Genomic DNA, 20,515 nt, shown 5'->3' on the forward strand with positions numbered 1-20,515 from the left:
CTACAGAACCTCGCTGTAGTAGGTATAAGTTTTCCTAATTTCGTAAGAGAGATGGACCTTCCGTGTAAGAGATGTCGTTCTGTTGGTCTGCAGACGCTAAGAATAATGGGGAATACCTTCCCACCTCTTTGAGTAACGTTCAGCCATTGGAGTGTTGAACCCTTCGCTTTGCCTTACTCCGTTCGTCTCCTTGCATCAACCTGCAGTTCCTCATATGAGGATTTTTGTGGAGCTTAAAACTCTTAGTGGCCACTTTGTTTTTGTTAGGGCTAACTTAGTTTTGTAAATTGTTAGGCTTCATTCTGGCCGTTATTTTTCTCCTTCTTTCAGGGACCTTATTTTGAGGAGAATGTGTTTTTGGTTTCTCTAATTAATGGTAGTAAGATTATTTTGCTGAAATTATTGTTGTATACATAGTAATTGTGTGATCTTTCATATTTTTGATGTATTTAGTAGTTCTGGCAATCATTTCTATCTGTATCGTGCTTAGCAAATATATAATATTTTACTTTTGGTATTGTATCCCTCTCTGTTAATATTTGCACACTGATTGTTACTTCACCTATCGTGACTTTAACTTTGGAGAACACCTGTTGAAATTTATTGTTCTTCTGCAAAGTCTTGTGTATATGTATGATAGCCCTTAGAGAAGGGTCCTGACATTATGGATAATGCTGGTGGCCACCCTCTCGATCTTTCTTACAAGGGAGTCCAGCTTGAGTTCCTCCCTCCCAACACCACCTCTCTCCTCCAGCCTATGGACCAGGGCGTGATCCGTGCCTTCAAGGCACTCTATACCGGGAACTCCCTCCAGCACCTTGTAACTGCAATGGACAGTGACAGTGAATTTACGCTAAGAGAATATTGGCGTAAATTCACGATTGCCACATGTCTGAGCATCTTCAGCTGATCACTGAATGACATGAAGAAGGAGACCTGAGCATGCTGGAACAAGTTGTGGCGAATTTTGTTCATGATTACAAGAGGCTTCTCTCCTGAAGAAATTCAACAGTCGACCCATTAATAAGACTGTCCAGTTGGCGAGGATTCTAGGTGGGGAAGGCTTGAGGACATCACCAAGGATGGCTCGGCACCCTTATTGATGCTCCTCCTGACCCCTGTGGACCAGGATTTGGAAGAGCTGACGAAGTCTGCCAGTGAAAAGAAGATATGCCGGGACAGGGGCAGGAGGAGGGGAGAAGAGGAGGAAGCTGGCCTGACTTTTGGAGGCGTCTGTCACATGAAGAATGATTCAGGATATGCAGGAGTATGTTTCAACATGGGATCCTTTTATGGAATGCTCCTTAAAGTTCTCAAATATCCTTGATTCAGCATGGGAGCCCTATAATCAAACCCTCACCACCATGAAAAAGCAGCGACAGCAGCTGCCTATTACCATGTTCATCAAACGGATGAAGAAGGCCCCTCCAAAGCCTCTCAAATCACCCGAAGTAGTGCCTCTCGCATGTCGCCAGAAGAAGTGCCTCCCCAATTGCCTGAGTAGTGTCTCTCCGAATCGCCTGAAGAAATGCCTGCAACCGCCTGAAATTCGTGCCTCCCAAAATCCCAACTGAAAAGTGCCTCCTGAAGTGCCTCCTGAAGGTGAAGAGGCACCCTCAGATGAGTTGTAACTCCTCTGCTTTGCTGTGCAGTCATATCTTCATCATCATTCATCGCACTGCACAGCTAATTCATTATCGTCACCTTTAATCAACATTCATCGCTGGTGAGTACCTGTGTGATTTATGTATGTAATGAGTCTTGTATATAAGTACATAGTATGAATTTTTAAAATGTGCATAAATTTTTTAAAAATCTTTTGTCTCTCTTTTTGTGAATTACGTATACGTAAATACCAATGTTCCCGCCGAATAGAAAACGGGACGGCTTATAACTGTATGAAAGAAAATGTGTGGCTGAATACATAGGGGGGCCTGGATTATTTTCACCTACAGCTGTAAGCCATACGAATGCGATACGTATAAATGTAATGATAAAATGTTTAAGATGACTTAAAAGTATATTAATAGTATCATTTCAAAAGATTAACACAGTAAAGACTCATATATTTGCCCACTTCAGGAGAGTGGTTTGAGGAGGTAAATGACCACGTCAACTACCTGAACCTAAAGGCAATCTCCCTAGGGTTGCAGGTCCTTGCCCTTCAGTCCTACAAACTTCTTTGTATAGTGTCAGATTAGTCAACCATAGTAGCTTATCTGTGCAACAAGGCTGGCATGGGATCTCATACGTACCAGTTGCCTAAAAAATATTTTAGGCAGCAGAGAAGAATGTTGCCCTGGTCCCAATTTTGTCTCATAGAAGCAGAGCATTCTCCTGACTCAGTTGAGTTGAAGGAATCAAGGTTCTACTAGTAGAGTGGTCCCTTTACACAGCAATGTGCAAAAAATTGAGAAAGCCGTGAAACAGTGGTGTTCTGTCAGTCTGCCACCAGCCTCAACAATTGACTGCAAAACTATTGTTCAATGCTTCTGGACAAAGTTACATTGGGCACAGCTTCTATCTGGTCCCTAAGGAAACCTGAATGTCTAAGTTTTCCTCCATTTTTCCTCATTAAGTTGGGACTGTGCAACTTGGGTGCACCATCAGAACATTCCAGTAACCCTCATTCATGCCCATGGCCAATTTCAAACCTGGTTTCCCATCCTCCCAGCTGTTTTGGGTTTGAATAATATTCCTTTAGGTAGACATCACCTACCAACACCTGTAGCTCCTCCATTTGCATGCTTGGAGGTTATCATATTTTATCTTCTTGAGGAAAGATTTTATAGGAGAAGCTTTTAGGTTATCACAACACAAGGCAGATAGTTAACGATCACATTCCATAAGGCCAAATGGATTCAAAGAGAACAGGTCATTTGGAAGCCATGAGTTTCACAGTAGCCAGATTATTGCTTTACATGTAGTGACAAAGTTGTAATGTGTCTACAGTTAAGGTATAATAATCAGTTCTGTCCATAGCCTAAAAGATGGAGGTATTGATCAAACTCCTCATCCTTGACTGAAACATGAGGGGAATTGCCTACGGGTTCAACACGCTGGAGGACTTTTAGCTGGAGCTTTAGAGTCTGTTCATCTACTCTTACAAACTTAATGAAATTTAAAATCTGTCATATTATTGACCACTTGTACTTCCCTTGATTTGTAGCCAAAACGCAGGTAACTTATGTTTCAGAGGCAATTCCTTGTTTTGGCTTACCAGATCTGGCAATTAGGTCATTTTGCCTGCATGCTCTTCCCCATGGAGTCTGAGCTCATGGCCAAGGATCATGAGGCCAAGGCTGTCTCAACTTCTGCAGTTAAAACAGTCTCTGGGAGTAATATGACGTTGAACATGGCAACATGGAGGCACCTTCTACTTTTATGACGTTTCCTCAAGGGTACTAGCAGACAAATAATTAGACATGATTATACTGTACTCACTTGCCCGTATATTGGCTGCTGACTCATTGTCCTCATCCCCCTAAAACCACCCTCAGATCCATAAGTGTAGATCTTTTGATGTACTTGCTCATACCCATAACTTTTCATCTCTTTCATGAGAAATTAGTGTAAAAAAAAAGTAAAATCTTGCTAACAAAGCCCTTTACTAATCTGAGGACTGAATCGATCATGCTAGTGTAATGGGTGTATGTTACAACATATCTTATTTCTAAATTAGAATTATTTTTTCTGTCCTTTCCCCTTCTGATTCTAGTTGGTTCAGATTAAACCAGTTCTACCAAGAGGTTGCTGAGGGTTGCAGATGCATATGTGGAAAATTAGAAAATGGAACTCTTGCTGCTGTTATATTGAAGCTTAGGCTAACATAAAGTAACGGATTTGTTTGTGAATAAATTAATTTCAGTTTTAAAGAATAGATATTTGCTGGTAATATATTTCATAATAGGATATTTAGAAGCTATTTAGGCTTGACAAATTTTAATGATATTGAAATACCAGAGATTCCCCCTCAACTCATCTTCTCATACAGTGTACTTATTACAGGCACATGAACTTTTTCTTTGGTGTGTTATGTGATTGACATGAAAACTATGCAGATCTATGACAGTAATGCTTCTGAAGCCATGTGTTTTATAGTATTTATTTTACTTTCTGTTTAACTTTCAGGTTCTTACCAACTTGGCAACAGATACTAATATATCGGTTATTTTACGTGAGTTTCAAACTTACATAGGATCATCTGATAAGGAGTTTGTTGCTGCAACTATTCAGGCCATTGGAAGGCAAGTGCTTCTTTATGGATAATTGATGAAAATATACATAGAATATATCAGGTTTCAAAAGATTGACTAGTTTTGACAGTAGTGAAAATTAATGTAGACTAAAAATTCTTTTCGTGTGTGATAGTGATGCCCTCTTTTACCCATTTTTGTTGTACTTACAGCAATGCTCCTTTTACAGGTGTGCGTCAAATATAAGGGAAGTAACAGACACATGCTTAAGTGGTCTTGTCTCTCTCCTGTCAAACAGGGATGGTATGTTGTTTTTGTACATAATTACTATTTACATAAGTACTTTTGTTTCTTCACTACATTATTCATTCTTTTACCTACGTCACTCTTTTTGCTTTAATTTTACAGTAAGCAATGGGATTTTTCCTTTCTGTAAGTTTCGGTGCTTCCTTGGTATCGTCCTCAGAGAGGGTGGCTGCAAATATGTGATTTCATATCTACTTGTTCTTTCTTGTTTTAAAGTCCTTACAGCTTTTAGTTTCAAATATAATTTTCAGTTCCAAAGAAAGTTTTGTGTTTTTCGTAAGATAATTGTTCTTTCATTGTGATACCATTATCATGAACCTGCCATCATCTCAGTGCACTATTTTTGGTTTGTCTCTGGCCTGCACTGCGTAGTGTAATTTTCATTCTTGTGAAGTTACCATATAGCATTGTTTTAAGTATGAAATCAGTTTTCTTTCAACATTTCTTGCCATATTTCCATTTTAATGGCTGTACAGTAATCTTTCAAGTATTTGGATTAATAGAGCCAAGGCCCTTTCAGATAAGGGAAAAATTCAGATAGATGCAATTACAAAACTCTATGGGTGTAAATCAGCAATGCTGCACCCTTACTCACCCTACCTTGTCAGTACCACATAACCATAAACACTCAATATGTTTATAAACAACAACCATCACACTTTAAACTGTAAACAGTATGCAAAAGGCAGTGACCTATCTTTTTCCCCAGTATTTGTAACAAAATATACTGTGAAAAAAAATGCAACCCCGTCTTTATCTCTATCTCTCATAACACACATTTAAGTAAGTAGGTAGGTAGCCTACCAGTGTTTTCCCAAAGCTTACCATGACTTTATCACATTGATGCATTTTTATACAGCAACTTTCTTGTCAGTTGTTACCATATTTTTGTATGCATGGAAATGAGCAAATGTATTTATTGTATACTGTACATGCGTTTCAGTATTTGTTATGCAGTTTTTTCTTTTAAACTTCATTTTAATTTATTCATCATCATTCGAATGACCTGTTTGGTCCCAGTTCTAGGCCTATGGCCTAGACCTGGCATTTCATCCTAATCCTTCGGGCCAGCCCTATAAGAGCTGATTAGTCAGCTCAGTGGTCTGGTTAAACTATTTTAATAATAATAATAACTACACAAGATACAAAATGTGTGTGTAATATTGGCCTAGGCTGGGTGTTAAACTTACAGTATCCATTTGCATAAGTCAAATAGGCTATTACAGCTGTATTTAAGATGAAGGTAATGGTAATGAAATTGATATCATAGGTACTGAATCTGTTTTTACTATATTATCATGTTACATCATCTTGATATAAAAAAAAAGCTGATCAGCCACCATATGCATTTAAGTACAGTGCTCCCCACGTTTTTGCGGGGATAGGTTCCAGAACCCACTGCGGAAATGGAAAATCCCCTCTAAAAATGCTTATAACTGCCAAATACCTTAAACCCCTTAAACTAAAATGCTTATAACTGCCTATTTTAACAGTTCACTGCCTAATTTAATAGTTCAAACAAAAATATACTGTACCTTAAATAATCATACTACTGTAAAACAATTTAATATCAGTTCAAACAAAAATACACTCCAAACCATCATCACATAAGGCCCTAAGTCATCTTAGATTAGTACCCTTTTACAACTGTTACTCTTATGTATATATGCCCCCTAAAATGGTTAAAATAATGATTTACTATTTTTAAAACATTAATATTTATGCAAACACTGCAAAGTATTTATAAAATGTTAATACAAATTAAACAAATCTTTAATACAAATTCAATAAATCTGTCTTGCAGAGCATTTGACGGCTAATCAAGTTACGTACCCCTGTACAATATTCATAAGCATAGCCGTTTTCTCTCATAGTATTGAAGTCGTCCCATTTACCTTGTACATTGGTAAAAACAATTAAAATTATCACTAATAAGCTTTTTTTCGTAAAGCAACATATTTTATTCACTAATTGCTGTATTTTTCATATCGTGTTCATGACTAAATACAGATTTTTTATAGTGTAGTCGCTGTTTCGTCCTCAAGGAGTCACCCCCCCATGGTGTGCCAGCACTCCATGGTGACTAGACTAGTATCAAAGAAATATTTTTTAGCCTGGTCTTGTAGCCGGGTATTGTGTTGCAATGAAAACACTATGACACGTGATAGAGTATAATGGACTCAAAGATAAGAGGGCATTTTTCCTTATCTTCAGCGAAGCTGAACCCAGTTTTTCCTACGTAAAAAATGTAAGAAGTGACTATTGCGCATGCGCGTCTGCCATCTTGTTTATGGCCAGGGCAGGCAAAAGACCAGCTCCATTACCCTCTGCTAGCGCAAGTGATATGCACGACTGTTCATTGCTCCTTACTCTTTTCAAGAGAGTAGAAAGCAGCAAGTATTATGGAAACATCCGAATGTGAAAGTTAAGTGCTTATTTTTAAGCTTGAGTTTTAAAAATTGTTAGTTATAACTGTAGAACAAATGTTTTTTGTGTACAGAATCCTGAAAACCAGACTTTGTTTTCGGAGTACATGGTCATGTGGGTGTCCTCTCATGATCTCTGTTACTTGCGAAAGCTTTAAAAATTTGATTTTTTGATCATTCAATTTAAAATGTGTAACTAAAGAAATGTTCCACAATTTAGTATTAATTTAGATATTCCTTTCAGATAACAATGTCCAAAATAACCTAGGCGGTAGCCTACATGAGGCGGTAGCCTAACAAATTCAGTGTGAATAATGTAAATATAGTAGATGTTGTCCGTAGCCTATATCCTAGGATTACATATCCTAAAGGTGATTTAAATAACCTGGATTAGGTAGTAACCCAATTTAAGGTAAGTAAGAACCTTTTAAGACATATTCTTTTATGGAACTAAGCAACAGCCCAGTTTACACCAACGATCCTAGAATTCGGTAAACAGGAAACTAAAAATTTTTCCCTCTATATAATCTCTATACTTGCGTATGATCTAAAATAATCCAGGACTGGGCAGTAGCTATATTAGTTTAAGTTAAACTCACAAAAACATCCCATTATTGGACAATCACTTTACTAGATAGTAATCTAGAACTAGATGAAAATAGTAACCTGTGCCAAATGAGATGGTAGCCTAGCCTCAAGGCTATGTAGTAAGGCAATTGTGTTTTATGTAACCATACCCTCGTGAAATAATTAGCCCAGATTAGGCAGTATCCTAGATTAGACTAAGTGATATAATAGACCAAATAACCTAGGATTGGATGCTAACAAGGGAGATTGTCAGCCTGGGGTAGACAAAAATAGTAGCCTAACTGTGTTTACTTATTAGCAAGTTGCTAAGTTTATATAGCCCATATATTTAAGTGTGATCTACCGGGTGTTTCGAATTAGAAGGGGCCCCCCCTCCACGGAACAAATGGAAAGTTATGAAGTTTTCTGCTATAGCCTATCTCCAAGTACATAAAGTTTCTATTAAGCTATTTTTCATTTTACATTTCTTGTATTTTCAGACTGAGTGATGGAGTTAGATGCAGCCATGGCTAACGACTCGGAGGAAATCAGATGGATTGACCGAATCTGGGCTACAACCTTCAGAGAGGCCAGGGATGCTGGCGCATCCTTCATTTCACATTCCTGGATAGCTAAATACATTAAAAGAGATGAATCCTTTGTTAAAAGAAGCTGGAACAAAAATCCATATGACTGTCATCATGAAAAGAGTCAGAATCTTGGAAGGCCTGAAGTCCTTTCTCAGGAGTCAAAAGACATCATAGCCGAGGCAGTGGGTAGACCAAGAAAGTCTTTACGTAAATTGGCACTTCAACTAGAAACAAAAAGGGGAAAGAAGAGAAGCTATAGTGCTGTATATCGTGAGTTGAAAAAATCTGGTATCAAGCCATTTCATGTTATCAGCAAGCCCAACATCACCCAGCAACAGAGAGAAGACCGTGCATTGTTTTGTGGTTCATTTCTTAAAGATTGAGATGAAGCTGACTTTCTCCATGGTCCCGCCTCAGATAAATTCTTCATTTACACAGTCAGGAAGCCAAATTATAAAAATGACATCATTTGGGCTGCAAAGTTGGATGATATCAGCGATAAGGCGCTTCTCGCCAAGTTGTGAAATTTCCTAAATGTTTGGGAATTTTCTCTGTTTCACAGCCAAACGGTTAATGTGGATCATCAAAAGAAAAAGGACAGTCATGGAATGGCGAATAGTTCAGAGAAACTGTGCTTACTGGTGGAATACTTCCTTTCCTCAAAGATCCTGAAAATGTGTTATCTATTGAAGAAGTCACATTTTAGCATGATAAGACACCATGTTTCAAGGTTCTTCAGACACAGGAGCTGCTTCGAAACAGTGGTATCGATTTCTTCTTGTCAAGTGAATTTCCAGGTAGCTTCCCGGACCATAATGTGTGTGAAAACATTGGTAGTATCTTAAAGGATCGTGTTGAAGCGTGCACAGTGAACTATGATGGTATACCAAGGCTTGCGATTTGCTGAAATCATACCCCTCAAGAATGCAGGCTGTGGTACAGGCAGATGGAGGCCACACAAAATATTAAATATTCAGAGAGAAACTTAAATACCTGTTCTGAATTACTTTTGTTTTTGTCCATATCAATTTTAGTTTATGCTGTAGAGGGAGGCCTCTAATTTTGAAACACCCTGTATAAAAGTCTGGATCAGCTAATACCCTATACTAGGCTAAGAAAGAACAATAAAACCCCAGTAGTGCATATAAACAGTATTCTAGGGTCAGTAACATTAGTATGTAAGTATATCTTAGTTTAACCAGACCACTGTAATGTCTTATGAAACCTATACCCATACAAGTGATATAAACCTAGAACAGGCAGTAGCCTAACTAGATTAAGTGGAAACCCCTCAAGAGACTGTTCCTACTGTTAATTTCGAAACAGCGCTTCTGAGTATCAGACAAAAATGTAGTCTTAGCTATATAAAACAAAAAGCCAGATAAGAGGATTAATTTTTGGAGTAGCTTATATCCTTAGGTTCTTAATTAAACCTAGAATAAGAAATGACCTAGAATAGGTTAAGCGAGGTTCTTCTAAGAGATCTTCTATGCTTAGGTTAAAGTAGATTATACTAGAAGGATGAAACTAAGCCATTCAAAACAGTAGCTTGGTTTAGTTATGAAACAAATTAGTGTATAGAATAGTCCTTATGGCATGACAATTTAGAATTAAAATTTCACATAGCCGTTGCAAAAGGACTAACAGTTCAAGTAATGCAGCCCTATATGCTGTCAGTCAATCTAAACCTAGAATGGTTTAAGTTAACTTGGATATTTTATAACAGGTATTACATTTATGTATGGTAACCAAATTAACCTGTAAGATGTAATGTATTAATGGCACGAGGTTTTTTACAAAAGTGTTTGTTCTTTCAAAAAACAATTTATTCTAAATTAGTTTTTAATAACAACTCGGTTCTTTCACTACAGGGCCACCATTATGCAGGACCCTCAGCTCAAGTGTTCTGTAGCAAATTACGTGGTTCGCTTTTTGCCAGTGGGTACGGCCCATTCCACCTGCCATGAGCATAGTCCTTGCAAAAAACAGGACAGATTTGCTTGGTCGCCAGATATATGCGAAATTTGCAGTGTGCTCTTGGCAGCAAGTTTTAAGGATGAAACAGCTCATTTCAGGCTGTTGCGATGGGTCCTAGGGTTCAGCAAGGGAGAGGAAGGGGGAGATTATATCTTTCCGGCAGAACTCCGGCAGCATATATTTAACCCATTCTCAGAGGATCCATATTCGGGCCAAAACCCAGTAACATCAGTCCCCAGTACCTCCCAGGTAAACCCTGCGGAGAAAATGGAGGAAGTTCCTCTTGGAGGTGATTATCATTTAGATGAAATTGATATTGCTACCGAAATGACCTTGCTGAACCCAGAAGGATCAGGGACACTGTCTTCAGCTTACCGGGGGGAAACTTTCCAGAAGGAATTCAGTTCCCCATGCAACTTTCAGAAGCTGATGAGGATCCTTCCCTCCAAAGGGATACAAGGACTCAATTAACCCCAAGTGAAATGACTATATGTTCAGAGGGGTATAGTAACTCACCCAGGACCTCTGCCCCCTGGGCTACAGGCAGTCACAGTTTGGCTGTAGACGCTCAGTCAGAATATGCAAGCTCACCCAAAAGGGATACACAGTTTGCAGCATTTGATCAGTTCCGTAAGGAAATTATGATTAATATCAAAGATGCCCTTGCCACAGAACTGCAGTATATAATGGACATTTTGCACGATTCCGAACAGGAAATTAAAGAAATAAAGTCAGCGATGTACACTCCAAAGTGTAAAAGTCTTGCATCCTGCAATCGAAAAGGGAAAGTGGAAACAAACTCTGACCAAACAAGATCCAGGGTTAAATATAAAGCTTCAGGTCAATAACACAACAGGGGCTCCAAAACTCTCTCCTGATGATAATACTAATAATCCTTGGCGAGATGCTGCAATGTGTATTTTCTCTCCTGATGGTAAGTATCTGATTAATGAGAGAAAAACTGTGGTTGAAGTTGTACATGTGGAGTTTAGAGACAGGGCAGTATTCCCTAATACAGATTTATGTCTGATTCCACCTTTGCCAGACATGGAGAAACCTCAAAAGGAAACAGTTCTTTTATGTGGGAATACAGCATTAAAAGCTGTTGATGACGCCTTTTACCAGATCAGCGGTAGGTGGATCTATACTCCCATCATGAATAAAACTCAACTTGCTCACCAAGTACCTCCAGCCTTCTGTTCCTTCACCTTTAAAATAATTAACCACGTGAAGACAAACTTCCATAATTATGTAGTAACTAGAAAAGGGAGTCAATGGCAGAAATAAAACTATTTGTCACAGTCCTCCCGATTTCGAAAAATTCCATCAAGGAGTGGGCAACACTTCAGCTCCCTTTTGAAAGGAAAAAGCTCCCCTTGGATGTTGCTACTTAACAATTTGGGACTCCTATGAGAAGAATCTCAGATGAGACAGCTTCATCAGAATTCCGCGCTAGGACTCATCTTAGTATCTTGACCTCCTCCACCTTGCTAGAAGCCGTCACCAAAAGGCTTCCAGAGGACTCCAGGACACTTTTTGCTGCTGTGGCTAAAAGTCTGATGAGAACCTCTTTGGGAAGCACTCTATGACTTTTTAGACTGGCGCTGAAAAGAGCGAATGGAAACATTGGAATGCTCCAACAAGTCACTCCCTAATGTAATTGCTTTACAGTCTAATCCCTTCTGTAGGGACCTGTTTGAGGACCCTGTGGTAACATAAGTCAATGAGCAAGCACGACAACAAAATTGTACAGCGTGTGCTCTTCTGGGAAGAGGAGAATTTAGGGGAAAAAAAAAATTTTCCCTTTACCCAACTCAAAAAAGGCTCGCTTTTATCAAAAATCATATAAGCCTGCAATCACCTCCAAATCTTTTCCTCATAAACAAGTAGGTAGCTAGAAAGGACAACCCCCTTCAAAAGGACAGCAACAGCCACATCAGCAAGGACATCCTTTTCATAGGGTCCAAAAACCATCTTACAAAGGAAAAGGAAAAGTAACACCTGCAATGCCCATCAAAGGAAAAGGTAGAGGAAGAGGGGGATATCAATAGGAATTGTTTGGTCGGGGGTCGACTCCAAAGACACCACAAGGAATGGAAGTCTTCTCCTTGGGGACACAGCATTGTTCTCAACGGACTGGGGTGGAAATGGTCCCACCCACCCCTGCCTTTAAAGGTGTTCTTCCAAGCATCAAACCCCTCTCTAGAAGATTACGTGCAGAAGGCCCTATTAAAAGGTGCCATGGAGAAACATGCGTATATTTGCCACCAGGCACGTCTCTTCAGTGTTCCCAAAAAGGATTCCTCCGAAAAAAGAGTGATCCTCCACCTATCCAAATTGAACAAGTACATTGTTTGCCAAAAGTTTCAGATGACTACCGTTGCCCAAGTACGTTCAGTCATTCCAAAAAGGAGTTGGACAGTTTCTATAGATCTGAAAGATGTATACTGGCACGTCCCTACAGCTGCTCCCTTTCCCCCCTTCCTAGGGTTCCGGATAGGGAAAGAGACGTACAGGTTCAAAGTCATGCCTTTTGGACTAAACATTGCCCCAAGAATTTTTACAAAATTAGCAACGGTAGTTGTCCAGGAACTCTGGAAAGAAGGAATACAACTAATAGCTTACCTAGACGACTGGTTAATCTGGGGGGCCACAAGAAAAGAATGCTTGAAAAAGCTAAGAGCAGTGGTCAACAGACTCTGTCAAAAGGTTTTATAATAAATTGGGAAAAATCCTGCCTCACGCCCAGCAGACATTTTCAGTGGTTGGGACTGTGTTTGGATACTCTTCAGGGCCTTTTGTCTCTCCCCATCAAAACTCAGAACAGAATAAGAAAAGACCTCAAAAGGTTCCTAGAGCAACCCAGAGTTTCCAGACGGCAGGTAGAACGCATGATGGGTCTACTGCAGTTTGCATCAGTAATAGATCCAATGCTCAGATTGCAATTGAAAAACGTGATCAAATTTTGGCTGTTGCATGCAAGACAAAAGCTGTGAGACAGATCTCGCCAAAAGAATCAAAAAGTCGGGGAGATACTTCAGCCTTGGACCCAGAAGGAATCTCTGGCAAAACAGATCACCCTGACTCCTCATCTGTAAGAGTGACAATACACACTGATGCCTTGTTGACAGGTTGGGGGAGGACATTGGGAGGATCGTCAGGTGGCAGGGAGGTGGTCAGCTACTCTCAGGAAGTGTCATATCAATTCCCTGGAGCTGATGGCTGTATTTTTGTCTCTCAAAAAACTCAAACCTCCAGAAGAGAGACACATTCTGTTGGTTCTAGACAACACGACTGCAATGTCCTGCATCAAGAGATCGGGATCACGTTCACCTCCTCTCAATATGGTAATGCTAGTCATCTTTTGGATTGCACAAGTAAATAAGTGGCACCTGTCTGCAGTTCACCTCACAGGGTGTCTCAGCGTAATAGCAGACTCTCTGTCGAGGAAAACGACAGCCTCAACAGAGTGGATGTTGGACAACCACTCTTCAAACAATGGCCAACATGCGTCCACAACTGGAAGTGGACCTGTTCGCCACATACGAGAACCACAAACTTCCAGTATATGTATCTCCGAACTTGGACAATCAAGCAATAGCAAGAGATGTCTACCTACAAGACTGGAGCAATTGGAGGACGATATATCTTTTTCCGCCATTGTCCCAGATTTCGAAGGTTTTGAGCAAACTCCTAACCTTCAGAGGAGCAGCGTACTTAATAGCCCCAAATTGGCCAAACAGGCCTATCACTTCAACAGCTGGCGAAAAGATCAGTTCCACTGTCGTCCGCCGTTCTATTCCAGAAAGTAGGAGGGATTATCTTTTACGCATCCTCCTTTCTGAGCCAAGACCTTCATGTATGGATTTTTTAAACATTATCTACCATTAGAACTACTCGCCCAACATTGCTAGGTACCTAGTGCAAAAGTTACGGATGTCATCTATCTGACAATACCAGTCCGTATGGAAGATATGGTTAGATTATATCCATACTGAGAGCCCAGTTAAAATTTCTATAGAAACACTTTTAAATTTTATGATATATCTTTTTAAAGACAAATGCCTTGCAGTTACAACAATCATGTCATACAAGACAGCATTAATAGAACCCTTGCTTTATGGATTCGGGATTGACTCCAGTATAGAAGTTATTACTTTCCGTCTGCAGTCTTTCGCTCTACAAAGACCCGCTCCCGAAAGACTCCCAATTACTTGGTCCCTGAACAAGGTACTTAGACTTCTATCTACCCGTCAGTTCAGCGAACCCTATACAACCGCAACTCACAAGCTACAGAAGGCGATCTTCCTGATTGCATTAGCATCAGGAGCCCGTATTAGTGAACTGGGCTCTTAGACGGGGACAATATATCACACCAACTGCTGATAATCAGTTATTATTGTCCCCAGGCCCATCATTCCTGGCCAAGAATGAGGATCCTCTAAGAAGGAAATCTATTCTTATAAGGAAACTTAATTTAGCAGACAAAACATTATGCCCAGTTCAAGCACTTAAGGTTTACCTAAAGGTCACGGCAGACATCCCAGAAGGTCCGATTTTCCTACACCCTAGCACAAATAAACCACTCTCTCTACAAGGGCTAAGAATAATTTTAGTGTCCCCGATTAAAAAAGTAAACCCACACTCCTTTCGTAGGTCACATGACATAAGGAAAGTAAGTACGTCATTGGCCTTCTTCAGAAATGTCTCTTTTGAAGAAGTCTCCGAAAGTAAAGGGTGGGCATCAGAGACAGTGTTCTTAAAACATTACTTCCATGAGCTCGAACAAATTCATCTGCACTGCATGTCAGTAGGTGGTATGGTTAGTCCTGACCCCATAGGCTCTACAGCAGAAAACCAGGGGTCTTCCTAACGGGTGAGTATTCTGACTATTGCTGGGGAAGACATGAAAAGACTGCAACCACACCCAGCATACTTGGGTAAGTCACTACAGAACTTCACCCTAAAAATGCAAGTTCTTGTTTAGTTTCTCGTTTCTTGTTTCCAAAACCCCAAAAGGTTTTTTAGAATAAGGAATGGGGCTTGAAACTTGTGGCTTGACCTCGGACCATAAATGTTTTTTCTTTGGGTTGTTTGGGATTAAAATTTTGAGAGCTTAACCCTTCTGTCACCTGTCAGTTTCTTTTGTAAAGCTCCTTGAGGACGAAACAGCGACTACTCTATCAAAAAACAGGTTTTGATGTAGGAAAAACCTATTTTAGGTGGTCGCTGTTGAGTCATCAAACCTCCCCACTTCCCTGACAAAAGGCATGGGATTCGGGCAAGGGATAATCCTACATTGACCAGCAGAGAGCAATGGAGCTGGTCTTTTGCCTGCCCTGGTTGTAAACAAGATGGCAGACGTGCATGCGCAATAGTCACTTCTTACATTTTTGATGTAGGAAAAACTGGGTTCAGCTTTGCTGAAGATAAGGGAAAATGCCCTCTTATCTTTGATTCCATTATACTCTATCATGTGTCATAGTGTTTTCATTACAACACAATACCCGGGTACAAGACCAGGCTAGAAAAATATTTCTTTGATACTAGTCTAGTCACCATGGAGCGCTGGCACACCATGTGGGGTGACTCCTTGAGGACTCTACAGCAACCACCAAAAATAGGTTTTTCCTATGTCAAAACCTGTTTTTATGGTAAAAATAATTTACAGTGCACAGTACGTATACTGTAGTAATGTATCTGTTAAGCTCATTTCAGGTTGGGCCCCAGGCTTAGCATAACAGGTGTAAAATTCTCTCTCTCTCTCTCTCTCTCTCTCTCTCTCTCTCTCTCTCTCTCTCTCTCTCTCTCTCTCTCTCTCAAGGGTAATGTATGATGTATTCGAAATTTTACTGTAAAGTGTTTTTGAATGATAGAGCATATTGTACAATATTTAAAATATTCGCCAGATATTTTCAGACTGGAAAGTGAAATGAAAGTAAGTAGCGAATATTTTAAATATTGTACAATATGCTTTATCATCTAAAAACACTTTATGGTAATATCATTTCAAATACATCTTACATTACCCTTAAAGAGAGAGAGAGAGAGAGATAATCAAATCGAATTTTACTATAACCAGTCTGGGGCCCAACCTGGAATGAGCTTAACTGTAAATCATAATAAGTACACTGTAAATAATTTTTATTATAAAAGTCTGTTTTTAGCCATGAACACAATATGAAAAAATATAGTAATTAGTGAATAAATAGTGTTACTCTAGGAAAGAATTTGTTCCTGGGTTTGAGTCCAAATTAATTTGAGATAAGCCTTGTAGAATTTTCAACTTGAAGGTATAACTATGAGTTTCGATGAGAGGGGGATTTTGACTTAACTTGTTGCAACAGCACGACTGTGTAGTTTATCGACACTCGTAGAGAAAGAGGGCATTCGTATCATTTAAGCTTAATTTAGAACTTTGAGAGAAATTTCAGGGTCTACTTTAATTAGTTATAATTACGTAAAATCAGAAGAGTAACACAAGGTAACTCTAAGCACTGACTCCTTGGCACTGTGTTTATGTTAATTGACAAATCAAGGGTGTCACAAGCATACAGATTATACACTTAGAGAACCTCTTAAAAGATGCTTAACAACATATAAGGACACTACAGATTACGTCACTTAAACAAGTGCCACAGTTATAAAGATTATGTCCTGAGGAAATCTTCTCAGAGTTGATGGATGAAGGGGGAGGCACAGTGGGACAGTAGACTGACACAGTGGCACATACACCTGTTCTGCAGTATAGAAATGCACACAATCACTTTGGGTTGTTACAGCAATGGGTAAAAGTTTACTTAGAGTGCTGAAGGCTGAGAGAGGAGTCAACCAAGATAAAATATAATTCAAACTGGGATTGATACTTATGAGCAGTTTCACACAAATGCCAGTAACACCAATTTGTTAAGGCCTTTAGTAAGGATTTCAAGGGAGGATATGAGCAGCGGGAAATACAGTTGGAGAAGATGTTGCCAAAATAACTTTCCAATACCACGCAGGACCTGAATTCCTGGGACAAGGAGTCTTGAATGTAGAGCCAGTTGGTCATCAATAAGGACATCAATGTTTGGCACTAATAAGGCATGATTCAGTCAACAGTAGATAGAGAGGATCCCTGTGGGTGGCCGGTGGGTCAGCCGCTTGGCAAGGTGTCTGCGTTCGATAGAGGTCTGCCCAGTACTGCTTCTGCTTGACCTCTGACCTCCTTATATGCCTTCCTGTTCCCAGACTTTTGGTTTGGACTGGCTTAGGTCCAGAGGAGCACAGATGCCGTTACCTATGCCTTCTGGCAATTCAGGTGTCCTGTGCCCTTGTTGTTCAGTTTGCCTGGAAGAGGAGAGCATTTTGCCAAAAGGGCGAATTCAGCAGGGAAATCCCCCCTGATCCCAACCCCATGATGAGGTGGGGTGGGTTAGGGATCCACTGCGGGGAGAGTATGCTCTTTTACACCTACTCCCTCTGCTGTGGATTCACCCAAACATTGGGACCTGTAACTCTTTTACCCCTCCTATTAATTTTCCCCTTCCCTTCTCCCTCTTTCGTTGACAACCTTGGCATGGCATTGGATTACGGTATTCACTGCTCTTTTAATTTGATGGAGGGTGGTGTTGGACGACATGCCATTCCACTCATAAAACTAGAGTACCTGTTGTGGTCGAGCAAGGGAAAATTTTTATATGTCAAGCCATGCCCTCAGTGCTGGGTCGGATCTCGACGGACTGATGACCCTTAAGGCACTGTGGGTATGGTGTATATCCAGGTGAGGATCCCAAGGCAGTTACCACCACTGTGGGTTTCCAGCCCGAGAAGAACCCTAAAAGAGTTCAGAGGTCTGGTTAAACAAACCATTTATAACTAACTAACTACCACTGTGGGTAAAGGTATTGCTTCTCCCCCAGTTGGGCCTCCTTGGTGAGAGAGGTTTCAATAACCTACTGCGGAAATGCAAAATCAGCAGAAATGCAAATATCCCCTCTAAAAATGCTTATGGCTGGCTTATAACTGCCAAATACCTTGTATCCCTTAAACTAAAATGCTTATAACTGTCTGTTTTAACATTTCACTGCTGAATTTGATAGTTCAAACAAAAATATACCTTAAATTATCATACTAAAACAATTTAATATTTCAAATAAAAATACACCCCAAATCATCATCCCAAAACACCCAAAGTAACCTTACATTACAGTACTCTCCTACTACTGTTACTCTTAAGTAGGCTGTATACACCCCAAAGATGCTTATAACTGCCTATTTTATGGCGAGTCAATGAAAACCTCCCTACAACTTCTGGCATGGCAATGGGTAATCCCCAGGAAATCCCAATTATTCAACAGCAAGGTGGTATTAAAACTTTAATGTCATATAAACCACCCAGAAAAGTAAATATTGCCTTGACCCAACCTTGACTCACTACAACTTCCTCTTTGGGAGTGGAAGTTGGTCAAGGTTTCCAACCATGGAAACAGAACAACAAATTTCAGCCATAAAGTTGGAAAACTGCTTACTAAAAAGACATCCAGTGACAGAAATGTCATTCAAACAAATAAAAATAAAGACGTCTGAAGACTATTTATCTCTACAAATTGATAATGTGAATGTAAAAGTAAAGAAGCATGACACTATGAACAGCATTCAGGGTACTATTGTACTTCCTGAAAATAATGAAGCAGTCGAGGAGAATATGCTGTTGGACTCTCTTAAAATGAGATATCCCAAGTCAAAGATTGTGAGGTATATATAATACCAAGTAAACAGAATAATAAAGGATTAAGAATTGCAAAAATAAAATTTGAGGGTCAAGATCTACCGCAAAAAATAAAAATTTTCGGCCAAAATAGAGAACTGAGACTTTATGTTCCAGAGCCACTACAATGTCAAAACTGTAGTAAATATGGGCTTACAAAGAAAAACTGTCAAAATGGACCTATGTGAGCTTATTGTGGATCTGACGAACATGCCACACAATGGAAATGTAGTGAGCTAAAGTGTGTAAACTGTGGGCGAGATCATTACTCAAGTTCCGAAGAATGCATGTACTATATTATATATCCAATACAGAATTGAAAAGCTTACAAGAAAGAGCTGGGATGTCTATAAAAGAGGCTAAATTGGAATTGAAAGTGAGAGGAATTCAAGATCCATCTAAGAAACATATACGAGTATATATTCTTCAATAACAAGAACCAATAATGAAGCAAAAACGCATACAGATAGCAGTAACAAAGCACAGAAAAGTAAATCTCAAGAAGAAATTAATGCTTTAGGGAAACAAACTAAAATGGTAAAGAATAAAGAAACAGGTACAAATGGTATGGATAACATTTTATCAAATTCAGTTGAAATATTAATGCAAATAGGAGCACAGGAGGATGCTACTACAGAAGTAAGAGAGGAATGTCTTGATGGGCTGGAAATTAAAGATAAAAAGAGACCTTTGGAGAGAACGCCACATAAAACGAAGAAACCAACTATTACCAGAGAAACTTTGGTCAAACCAAAGACAAAGGATATGAAGAAAGAACAGAAAAAAACAAACCAAGACTATACCTTTATCTCCTAAAATAATAGTAAAACCTCTGGATGCAGATATCCAAAACACCGAAGTGGATGAGAACCGTACCATAGATAACAATGACTGTGTCAAGGGAGAAGAGATTACTCCATCACCAGTAATTGGTGCAACAAGAACAAATGAAGCAAGAAATATACATAACACATGTGGATGTAATGATTGTTTCAGTGCATTGCTCAGTAATAACAAAAACATAAGAAAAGATGGTTTAACAAACATTATAAGAAATTTTATGAAATACAGAAAAAAAGGTTTGAGCACCCATGAAAAAAGTTGCACGTGCATTGAGCACTTAACATATTATAAAGAAAAACAAATGAATGCGTGATTGGTTTATTAAGAAAATCCAAATTGATAATATAAACAAGTAAGCAAAACTCGACCGCTATACGGTAATATAATATTTTCGGTGGCTATATTATACAATGCAACGTAAATGGTCTACTGACCATATTACACCTAGAAGTACAACGGTTATTAAAAGAATATGAACCAGTGATATGCTTACATCATGTCAACAAAACTGTGTCAACAGTAGGTAAATACACCTTAGTGTCTACATCTAGAGTGGAGGAAGGAAATTTAGGTACAGCCATATATGTACATAACAAAGTAGTTTATGACAAAGTACTGTACCTGTAAACATTACTGACTTGCAAATATCAGGTATTAAAATCCTAATAAAAAATTATAATTATGAAATTTGTAATTTATTCAACCAACCTAATAGAAATTATGACATTGATAAAAAAATACTTAAAAGTGCCAAGGAACCTACACTGATAGTACAGGCAGTCCCCGGTTTACGATGGGTCCGGCTTCCAACTTTCCGAGGTTACAACGCTTTTCAAATATATTCATCAGAAATTATTTCCC

General features: G+C 39.2%; 1 protein-coding gene across 1 annotated transcript in view; it reads left to right on the forward strand.

Moving 5' to 3' along the window:
• rb (adaptor related protein complex 3 subunit ruby) overlaps window positions 1-20,515 on the forward strand; it is an 819,028-nt gene that overhangs the window by 604,026 nt on the left and 194,487 nt on the right. The window contains exons 10-11 of the mRNA XM_067101830.1: window positions 4,132-4,247; window positions 4,426-4,499. Of these exons, the coding sequence (XP_066957931.1) occupies window positions 4,132-4,247; window positions 4,426-4,499 (190 nt within the window). The remainder of the gene's footprint in view (window positions 1-4,131; window positions 4,248-4,425; window positions 4,500-20,515) is intronic.

Source organism: Macrobrachium rosenbergii, chromosome 58 (assembly GCF_040412425.1).
Source record: "Macrobrachium rosenbergii isolate ZJJX-2024 chromosome 58, ASM4041242v1, whole genome shotgun sequence".
Taxonomy (NCBI): Eukaryota; Metazoa; Arthropoda; class Malacostraca; order Decapoda; family Palaemonidae; genus Macrobrachium; species Macrobrachium rosenbergii.